At 32.0% G+C, this 11,413-nt stretch overlaps 1 protein-coding gene across 1 annotated transcript in view; it reads right to left on the reverse strand.

Annotated features, from left to right (window-relative positions):
- LOC125683285 (protein eyes shut-like) overlaps positions 1-11,413 on the reverse strand; it is a 21,493-nt gene continuing 10,080 nt past the window's right edge. The window contains exons 6-10 of the mRNA XM_048924281.2: positions 10,871-11,092; positions 10,584-10,652; positions 6,949-7,017; positions 5,685-5,771; positions 1-2,777 (exon numbers count right to left, since the gene is read on the reverse strand). Coding sequence (XP_048780238.2) covers positions 2,716-2,777; positions 5,685-5,771; positions 6,949-7,017; positions 10,584-10,652; positions 10,871-11,092 — 509 coding nt within the window. The 3' untranslated portion in view covers positions 1-2,715. The remainder of the gene's footprint in view (positions 2,778-5,684; positions 5,772-6,948; positions 7,018-10,583; positions 10,653-10,870; positions 11,093-11,413) is intronic.

The raw sequence follows: 11,413 nt of genomic DNA on the forward strand, positions 1-11,413 counted from the left end.
ATCATTATGAAAAACAATTTATATAAATATAATGCCACAGTGATTTTTTTGCAATGTCATGTGTAGTGCTGCAGGAACACATTATTGATACAATTACCGGGATTTAATGCTATAATGTAAATAACAAAATCTGTTTGGTATAGTATTACTATTTGTAATTACATGTATGACAGTAAAAAGTTCTCATCTGAAAAATTCGTTCAAACTAAAATGTATCTTGAACTCAACATCAAAGCAAAGGTTAATAAAAAGAAATATATGCAATCTATCCCTTGGTCAGCTATATATTTATTGATTGATATTGCTAAGCAAAAAATCAGTCCAAATATTTCATAATGAAAATCTAAATATGTCTGTGACAATATGAAATACATATATACATGATATTGATAAAGCTCATCTGTCCATGTGCCTGTACCTTTTTAAGTTACATAACACATAACATTCATACACAAGAGAAAAAAATGATATTCATGCTTACAAGAGTGTATTTACATCACGGGACGCTTTAAAAATTAAGCAGTTGAATAGCATAACTCTGTCAGACAGCCAAAAATCACATCAACAAAGACAGAAAGTTATTAAAATTCCTTCGTACATGTATATTTTTTCATTGATTTTCAGAAGCATCATTTTTTAATGACAAGGAAGCAGTCATTTTATCACAGCTTTCTATGTTTATGTACGTGTATCACATCCATACAACTTTCATCACAATCATCTGGAAAACAACTGCACAATTAAAATCTCAGTATTGACATAAAACAACATGGCGGAATGAACCACAGGAACTGCCCATTGCCAGGATTTTCAAGATTAAATCTTTTCTTCAAAATCAATTTTTTTTTACAAACAAATTTTCACTAAATAATCATAAGAATTAACAAAGAAATGTATGCAAAGGACTGTATATGGTAAGAACTCTAAAAATCAACTCTGTACTTTGTGAAAGATCGAATCTCATAGCCACTCGGTTATTATCCTTAATTTGAACAAACTGACATTGTTTTGGAATTATAACAAAATAGATATGATGTTTGGTCATTCTTTTCAACATTTTCACATAACTTTGCTATTTACACACAGTTTTTCTTCTAGTACACACCAAGTGCAAGTTCGTACAACCTTCGTAATAGTATTTATCTTAGTACACAAACATGTAAGTGATAGTAAAATTTTGTTTCCTGAAAGAACAATGTTTACATAAAATAATATTTTAACTAAATTTGAGAAAAATTGAGAAAGGAAGAGAAAGTTGACGCTAAGAAGAACAAAGTGACAAAGAAAATGTCAGTGTTTGGCAGGAGAACCGGCCCTGGCTTGAATACAGTGATGGTCTCATACTTTGCATATGGTGCAGAAAGAAAATGAGAAATCACATCACTTTTGACATTATGTACTGTAAATATCAGAGACAAATTATGTGAAATTGAATTGGACACTAGCTCTTTTATGAAATAGAAAGATCTATTCTTTCTTTAAAGCTTTACTTTTTAATAATTTTTCTTGAATAATTTATATGAAAGCATAGAAAGGTTGTTATCATACACAGTCCTTTGTAGCATATAACTGTTTTTAGGGTTTAATTTGATGATTTTCTCCTGTCCTGCAATAAGGAATTTTCTCAATTTACACTCCAATTTGTTCCATTATCTTTACAATTAACATACACTGGTATCACATTAGTATGCATTACACAATATGGTGCATATGAAATTGATCACAGATCAGCAAGACTTTATCAATAATACTATCTATTACCAAAATAATTTACTGTACATATTATATTAAATAATTTACTCTCAAAACCAATAGGCATATATATAAAATATCTTCATTCTATGATTTAAAAAAAAAAACCCAATAATTATCTGTTTGTGTCTAAAATTATTTCACAGATCTACGACCGTTTTTTTGTTGTTGGAATGTTACGTTTCATTTGAGAATTTTTTCACTCGTGCTGCGGCATCATCAGCCAGGAAAGTTCATGTAGCTAGAGAGTAATTAGTGTGCACAGAAAGGCAGGGGACCTGACAGGTTACTTTGAATTTCCAGATGGGTCTACAGGAAAGACCCGGTGAGGGGCTCAGGAGGCGTTTCCTGGTCAATTTTCAGTATTTCTGGAAGCTAATTTAAGTTTCCAGAATAGAAGAGTTGCAAAAAATATTGAAGATTTTTTCCCCTTTGTTTTATAATTATTACTTTTTGGATAAAAACATGCAGAAGCACATGCAAATTGCATATAAATTGTACATAGTTATGGCCACATTGTACATAGTTATGGCCTGGCTTCCTATAGGTGAAGTGCCACAAATTTTGACTTATAGAGCTTACATCTGTAGCAGCAAGGAGTCTTAATCATGCCAATTTTTACCATGGCATGGGACCTCCATTCTTTTAAATGTTAAGGTCATATTTGAAAGATGAGTAACTTTTACTTCACTTTCACTTGATTGACTTTCACTTTCTAATACTGCATGAAAGAACATTATATACTGGTCTGTTAAAAATTGGCTAGATTTGACATGGTGCATGGATCAATAATTATGATTCAAATCATTACTAAATATCAAAAATTCATGCTATTTGTATATGGACAGTGCAATTCAATGTTGCATGTCTACGTTTCTATTCATAGTATTTATTCACTGCAAGAAAGAAACTTTTTCTTTACAGACAAGATGAAGGCAGCGCAACTTTAACCACTATCTTCCTTCACGGATATGAATCTTTTTCAACTTCTCCTTCTGTAATCCTCTCCCTTTCTTTTTCGATATCTGAAAATGAAATAAACACATTGTAATGCCGTGCAAATACAATAAAACAGTAAACAAAAGCTCTGCTGAGTGGGGACATATTCCTTCACAATCAGCATCTACAAGCTTTTTCTATGAAGTCCAATAGTGACCTTGACCTTTGACCCCAAAATAACAAAGCTACATGTCAAGTATGAAATCAATGGGACAGAAAATGTGGCCTGTAGAGTGTCTACAAGTTTTTTCTATGAAGTCCCATAGTGACCTTGACCATTTGACTCCAAAATCAATAGGATTCTTTCTCTCGTGATAACAAAGCTACTGTACATGTGGAGTATGAAATCAATGGAGCAAAAAATGAGACTTGTGGAGTATCTACAACTTCAATGTTGCATACATATGCACTCGCATACTCACACATACTCGAGCGGGCCAGTTATTGCATCCCCACTTGCAATGAATTGTGAGGTGGTAATTATAAAATGATGTAGATTTGAATTAATTACTGTACATAATTTTGCCAGAGAGAAGAAAAAAAAATAATAGAACACATTCTTTGATCATGTTCACCATTTTATAGAACACATTTTGAATTCTATTGTGAGCAAAAAACAAAGGTTGAAATGACAGATATATAACTATATGCAAATGCCCCCCCCCCCCCCCCCCATCCCATATTTATAGAAATAAATTTTGAAGTCTTGTTTCATGTTAAACTTACATAATTGAATTCATTAACAATTGTATTTTTATGATTTTAATGTTATACGATACATAGATTCACTACAAATGGTATATACAAATGTAACTCTCGAGTTTAAGCTTAGAGTTTCCTTATCAGCTGAAATTCTCATAGGCATTTGGCCCTGTCCATACTTTTACAGATCTGGAAATATATGGGCACAAGTAGGTGCAGATAAATCACTTTGGGTGTGTTTGAATATTTAGATGGAGAAAGTGAAAAATATGACACCTGTTGGAGCCAGTGGTATATACTTTCAATAAGTACTCACACACTCTCTAAATACACATCTGATATAATATGATGTATGAATTATAATATATGCTACAAACTGAAAAGAACAGAATTATTTCTAAAATATGCATGCACTTTTTTTCCAGAGGAGATTGCAAAGGCTTTGTGTAATTAATTAATTCAACATAATATCATGAAACATCCCAAAAACATGTATACTTAAAACTCAAGCATTATTCATCAAAAAGGAAGTATCAATCTGAATTTTGAGGATTTTGTATTTGAATCTTCCTGTTGGATAAACATCAATGAAAAAAATCATGATGGTTCAAGAATCCACTTGACAAAGAATGAATTACACTGAATATCTAGCAATGTCACTAGAAACCTACAATTATATCTGTTGGCCATTTTTCTCACTTTAACAGTGTTTTAAGGAATTCATGGAGTTAAAACTGAAGTTTGAAGTTCACTATTTCTTTAACAATACGTTTTGGAGATTTATGTGAAATATTGTTTGGTTATTTTTCACCTCTAAGTTCTGGCTTTGAATGAAATAAGTGTAGTTAATGTCTAAATCAAGTATAATGGATCTATAGACTGTCAAGTGTTTATATCCCCCCTCCCAAAAAAATAACACCAAAAAAAAAAAAAAAAAAAAAAAAAAAAAAAAAAAAAAAAAAAAAATTTATTAAAAAAATAATAAACAACAGATCATGAGATGTCTCCCCTTCAAAGTTTGAATTTTAATGCTGAGACAACAATATTGAGAGCAAGAGTATGATGTGGGCAATATCATGGCCAATGTAAATGTCTTGTCAATGTCGTCCATCTTACTTCAATATTCTACAACTAATAATTATTGTACTCCAATATATGAAGTCTTGATGTTTATGTGTTAGCAAGTTATCTAACTGAGAAATGAACAAATTTTATAATCATTTGACTGCTTTTTTTTTTTTTTAAATTTTCATAATTTGACCTTAAAGAAATGTATCAGGGTCAAAAACTGTAATACAGTGCATCTCTGCTTAATATTATTGATGGGTGTTCCAACTTTTAAGTCTTCATGTCAAAATGTTCTAGAGGTATGGCTAAGTTGCATTTTTTAAAACTTGACCTTCAATGAAGAAATGGGTCAAAGTCAAAACTTTTGGTATAGTGCATCTTGCCTTAATGTCCTCTTTGATTGTTTCATGATTGAGGTCCTAATGTCAAAGGGTTCTCAATGGTATGGTCTGGTCTATATTGCTGTAAAAAAATGACCTTGATAAATAGGTCAAGGTCAAAATTTTTGGTGCTGTGGATCCAAGGTGAAAAATTGTAATACAGTGCATCTGAGATTAATCTCATAGACAAGTGTTCAAACTTTCAAGTCTTCATGTTAAAAGGTTGTAGTGTTAAGGCTGGGTCGCATTGTTTTTAACTTGACCTTAAAGAAATGGGTCAAAGTATAAAAAAAATATGATACAGTGCATCTTGTCTTAATGTCCTCTTTAAATGTTTAAACATGGAAGCCCTAATGTCAAAGGGTTCTCACATCACGACTCTTGATAATTGATCCACCTAGATTAACCAAACCGTAATAGTTAAATCAAAACCTTTATCTTCATTTCAGATTTGCAACACAGTTTAAATGCTCATGATTCCTGGTATCTTGTTTATATCCAAAAAATTGACAATCATCATTGAAAAATAAAGTAAATCATAACAATTTCAACATCTATTAAAATATGTCTTGTTATCAACATGAAACAGTTATATAACATTGACTCAAAACTACTCTCACAGCCAAATATAAATGTAAGATAAGCAGTTTATGCATTTGGAGCCATGCTTGGGTGAAGCAGGTAAAAATAGGTTTCCTGTCATTATATCATGTACAAGGGGAGAGAATTCATTTGACAGATATATTCATTTTTCTTTAGTATTAGATGTATAGATATGTGTACCTGGTAAATTAACATGTGCCAGATTCCCATCTCCAACTTGGACCACGGTGTTGTGTTCATGATTATGATAGTGGTGGTGATGCTCCTCTGAGAAAAAAAATAAACATTACAAACCAATAAATGGAATTACTCTTTACAGTTTTGATTTTGCTCATGATGACCCCCCCCCCCCCCCCCTTTTTGTAGCAAAATCTGATATAGTCATTTTGCACTCGCTAATCCTTTTTCTTTTGTCAGACACTGGAAAAATGCAATGCAATGGTATACATATATATTATCACTGCAGTAACTTGATCAGATGAGTCGCAAGGATAATCAGATCAAACAAGATGTGAAGTGTCGAGTTTGATCTGATGATCCGCGCCTGTCAATGAGATGTGATCCAACTCTTTGGATCAAGTTAATGTAGTAATGATTAATTTATCCTATACCCCAATTCTGATTCTTTATTTCCTTAAGCTATACAGCTCATCAGATATAAATACAAAATATTTACAAATATATACAAATAAGATAGTAGAGGGTGAGTAGACATACAAATACAATTTTGAGGATATAAAATCAATGCATTTCAACATACACATAACAATACACGTGAATAATATGACGTAGCAAGTACAGAATTCATAAATTACACGAAGATCGAAACTTTGTAGCCTAGCTGTTGTTTCCTAAATTATTGAGTTCTTTTGTATTATTTACACTATTAAGAAGTTTTACTAATTTGAAGATACTGGGTTTCTTGTAATAATTTTTTTGTTGATATATTTAATTCTTAAACCGTTATAAAAAGGACATTTTAACATAAAATGAAATTAGTCTTCTAACTCATTTAGGTTACAAAATGTACAAATCCTATTACTTCTTGAAATATTTTTATGCCTGCCCTTCTCAATGTTCAAAGAGTGTGAAGACGTCTGAAATTTTGTTATATATTTCTTTCCATTGGGATCAATTATCCCTTTATGCATTTTTAACACCACTTTCATAAGATAATAAATTATTTTTTGTGTATGCAGTTTATTATTGATGTAGTTGATATTTTTCACAAAAAAAAAATAATGTTGTGTTGATGCATTGTGATGTCATCAGTTTCAAAGTGTGGTGATCCAGAAAATCAGAACACACTCTATGAAATCAACAATATCAAAAAATGAAACATTAATAGGTATATATAAATAACATTAGTTATTTTCACAAAAGAGCTGATTTGTGGTTTTGACATACAATGAAGTAAATATCTGCAGTATACAGAGACACATACCTGTCACACTGTAGGGAGTGGAATTGGGATTGCGCTGTTGGTGGGTTTCTGGTAGTCTAGGGATTAGGTCTACAACATAAAATAAAGGTAAAACATCAATTTGCTTTTACAATAGTAGGGCACCGCTAAACCGGTACATGATATGCCCGCATACATTATTGACTCAGGAATTTGAGCAAGTAAGAAAGGATTATCCACAAAAGGATTTCCTCGGAGTTGCAAAAAAAATGTATTTTGCATTAAACAAATCGAAGTCAAAGGGCTGTAACTCCTTCAAAAATAGTGGGACAATATTCCCCTCGTAATATGCACATCTACATATTGTTATCTTCTTTTGTGTAAAGTTTCACTGAAGTCCCCCAAAGGATTTAAGAGGAGTTGCGAAGACAAAATACTTGCATAAAATAAATCTAAGTCCAAGGGCCCTAACTCCATCACAAATATTGGTGCATTATTCCCCTTGCAATATGCATATCTCCACATTGTGATATTTCTTTGTACCAAGTTTCATCAAAATCCCCCCCAGGGGTTTAGGAGGACTTGCAAAGACAAAGTTAAAGGGACAGATGGACAGACAGATAGCCGTATAGCATAATACACCCACATTTTTATGCAAGCATTTAAAAATCATAAATAAAACCTTGAAATAATTTAATCTAATTCACAAGTTTTACCCATCCTTAATTTCAAATTTAACAGAAAATGAATAGCTTTCATATCTTAGTTCATCAATCATAAACTAAATAAGAAATTATGACTTGCATAGTAAATAGAGATGAAGTGAAGCAAAGCAATATGAACAGTTGTATACTTCATACTGAGAATATTAGATATGAATAAAAGCATCATTTGGAACTTTGTGCAGTGTCATGGTAAAGCCATAACACAAGTCCTGTATGGTGTTCCACAATTTAACGTTGTACATGTACATTCCACGGTTTACCGGGCATTCCATGGTTTTACTAGGCATTCCAGTCTTATCGGGCATTCTATGGTTTTAACGGGCATCCCACGGTGTTACCGGGCATTCCATGGTTTTACCGGACATTCCAGTTTTACCAGGCATTCCACGGTTTTACCTGGCATTCCAGTCTTACAGGGCATTCCACAGTTTTCAGAGATGTTTCAAATGTTTTAGCTCATTACGAATAGTTACGATGTATGAGGCAGATCAATTGTATTTTTGTTTTGCCTGAGACTTGGACTGATTCACGATTTTACCCAAAATTTTATTTTTCACTTTTAATGATCAAAATCTACTGTCTAATATGTTTGAAAGATTTCAAATGAAAATTAGGTTATGCATCATCACTGAAGCTCATTTTAGAGAGTTTATTATTTGTTTTGTAAACAAAGATTGCGGATATTGTTTACGAAATTTTCAAAAGAAATGGATATCATTTAATAACTTTTAAAGTGATGACTTATAAACGATGCAGATTGGTTGAAAAATTTGTTTGATTTCTCTGTCAAAATTTCGTTTGGAGTTCATCTGCACTAAGCACACGGGACTACTTTTCTCTGGAATGCGTCTTCCCAGTTCTAATTTTAGTGATATTTATAGAACGGGATTTTCCACACAAGCATTATTTATAACGAAATGCATTTGTTTGATTTTTGCGCGTAGCGCATTGATGAAGTTTTCCGTCCAATGTTTCGTTTGATACATGCATCAAACAAAGAATTATAAGTTTCATTTCTTAAATCAATCTAAGTTAATTATATCTTTCACATTTCAAGCATTTTTGGGGTAAAATGTGTCATCTAAAGTAAAGTTAAAATTTGTGACTATGCAAAATTAAGATGAATTATATTACAAAATCAATATTTCGCTAGTTTGTTTGTATACATAAAAAGACTCGAATCTTTGTTTACATAACACTCTGAGATTAAAGGCTAAAATTGCATTCAGAAGGTGAAAATATTGGTTGTCAACATTAAATCGAGTTATATTTTTATTGTTTAACATAAAAAATGAAAAATATTTTTTTTAAAAATCGTGAACCAGTCCCTTTAATCATGAATAAATTCTTGTACAATTTTAAAACATAATGTCTTTGGTGGACAAATGTCTGAATGAACACCTTGGTGGATCTTTACAGAGTATAACATCTCATTGTAATAATGGCTCGTTCACACGGATGCGCATTAAATTTTACTTTGCATTAAATTTGATGCGAAACAAAATAATGCGCATTAAATTAATTCGAATTAAATAGCGTTCACACGGCAGTAATATTTAATGCGAAGTAAACTAATGCGCTTTAAATTCGTATGTATCTCTAAATTAAAGGGTGCGGGAAATGAATTAAAGGATTGACTATATCATTATTTTTATACATGTAGATCAATATTTTAATGAATATTGGGTAGATACAGAATTCATTGTTCAAAACACTAGGCCAATATAGTGTACATGTTAACAATGTACATGTAACTGATCTTTGTCGTGTTTGTTTTTATATGTTCCCAAGAAATTACTCGTTATTTCCTCCGACGATCAGCATTCAATTTAGACAATATATTGCTTCTTCATGAGCTCAGTTTAAGAAAAACCTCAAAAACGTCTCTTTCACCATTCCGCTGACTACTGTTGTGACGTAATTTTTAATTACTAATACGTATTATAAGTCTACTATGACATCATAGAGTATAAAAAGAATTTAACAATGAGCGGCATATTTGTTAAAATGTATAAAAAAAAATCTAAAAAAAATAATCATATTTTAAAACATTTTTGTCTTATTTAAAAGCAATTCCTTCTTTTTATAATACTCAGTATGCCTATGCAGAGCACCGAATTACATCTGACATTATCTAATGATATGCTGTTTGTACATGTTTATTTTCGTAATTATTATCATTTTGATTAGTTTTCCGCACAAATCTAACATTAATTTATATAGCTGATGATGCATGTGACCCAAATTTGCCATTACACATGCATGTACATATAATGCGAATTAGCTTCCTATTGCGTTCACATGGAGCTAATGCGAAGTAAATTTAATTCGCATTAAATTACGATGTAAATTTTAATTCGAAGTAAACTAATGCGCATTAAATTCTCCGTGTGAACGCGGTTCAGATTTAATTCGCATTAACTTACATTTAATGCAAATCAAATTCTTCGTGTGAACAAGGCATAGGAATTCAACTCTTATATCCATAGATGTGAATATCACAATATCAACGAAAGTCATTTTAAAACAAAATTTATCTGTAAATCTCAAATTACCATTGGTGATGACCACTACTTACACCTCTGCTGGATCCACCATTTTAGGAACCGAATCTTACAAACTGCTTGTTAATCTTGAAATTTGTAATGGATTAAAGATTCTTGGTAAAAAAAAAATTCCTGAAAACCTGATCACTCAATAAAACAGAAAATATAGGTCACATGCAGCATCTGAAGCATAATTAGTGGTATTGCTATCCTGCATTCTTAACTTCCCAGTGGGGACTATACTTTCATGAGAATGAACCTGCATGAAATGCTCAAAGCTAATCCTTTATATGCATAAATGATTAGGTCACTCGCAGCATCAAAGCATGACAACTTTATAAGTATTAATCATCCAAAGGTCTCCCTGGCTTTATTAAGATGAACATACTTAAAATCATCAACATACCTGATCTTGATTGTGACCTAGAAGTTTTTTGAGTGCTAAACTCTGCTGCCATTTCCAACAGTTTTTGATCTGAAAATGTAATACAATGTATTTTAGAATAAGATTGTTCACTATTAGTTCTCTTACCTACCAGCTATAAAGAACACATACACCAGTACAGACAGACAAACAGCCAGTAGAATTACCTGTTACAGACAGACAAACAGCCAGTAGAATTACCTGTTACAGACAGACAAACAGCCAGTAGAATTACCTGTTACAGACAGACAAACAGCCAGTAGAATTACCTGTTACAGATCGTAATTTAGGCCCAGCTCTCCACCGTGGGTCAGACTTCTTCTCCTTGTTTTGGTAAGTGACGGAGAGAATCTCTGCTTTATTAAGGCTGTGCAGGTACTTGTTTATATCTTTCTTGGAGGCAGAACTGTTGATACATTTCTTAGCGACATCCAGAGGTTTCTGTTCATTCGACTGTTCCCTAAAGAATTTTATTATTCTTTGTAGAATATCTACAATATGAATTAAAAGTCACAAATTTTAGTTGACAAAGACTTTCTATAACTAAAAATTGTTTTTATGAAAAAGAAATGTCTCCCCAGTTCCCCAAATTGGAAGTGCTCCAAATGAAACCTCCCTTTAATGTACTGTATGGTATGGAGGAGAAAGCATGAGCAGGAACATAGACATTATGAACTCTGATAAGCCACATAGGAAAAGTGCTCAAGTATTGTACAAAATTTCAAGTCTATAGGATAAGCCATATAGAAGGAGAAGCATTCACAAGCTATTTTAACATCCTCCACCCCTCTTAGATCTACAATTACTTTTAG

Source organism: Ostrea edulis, chromosome 1 (genome assembly GCF_947568905.1).
Source record: "Ostrea edulis chromosome 1, xbOstEdul1.1, whole genome shotgun sequence".
Classification (NCBI taxonomy): domain Eukaryota; kingdom Metazoa; phylum Mollusca; class Bivalvia; order Ostreida; family Ostreidae; genus Ostrea; species Ostrea edulis.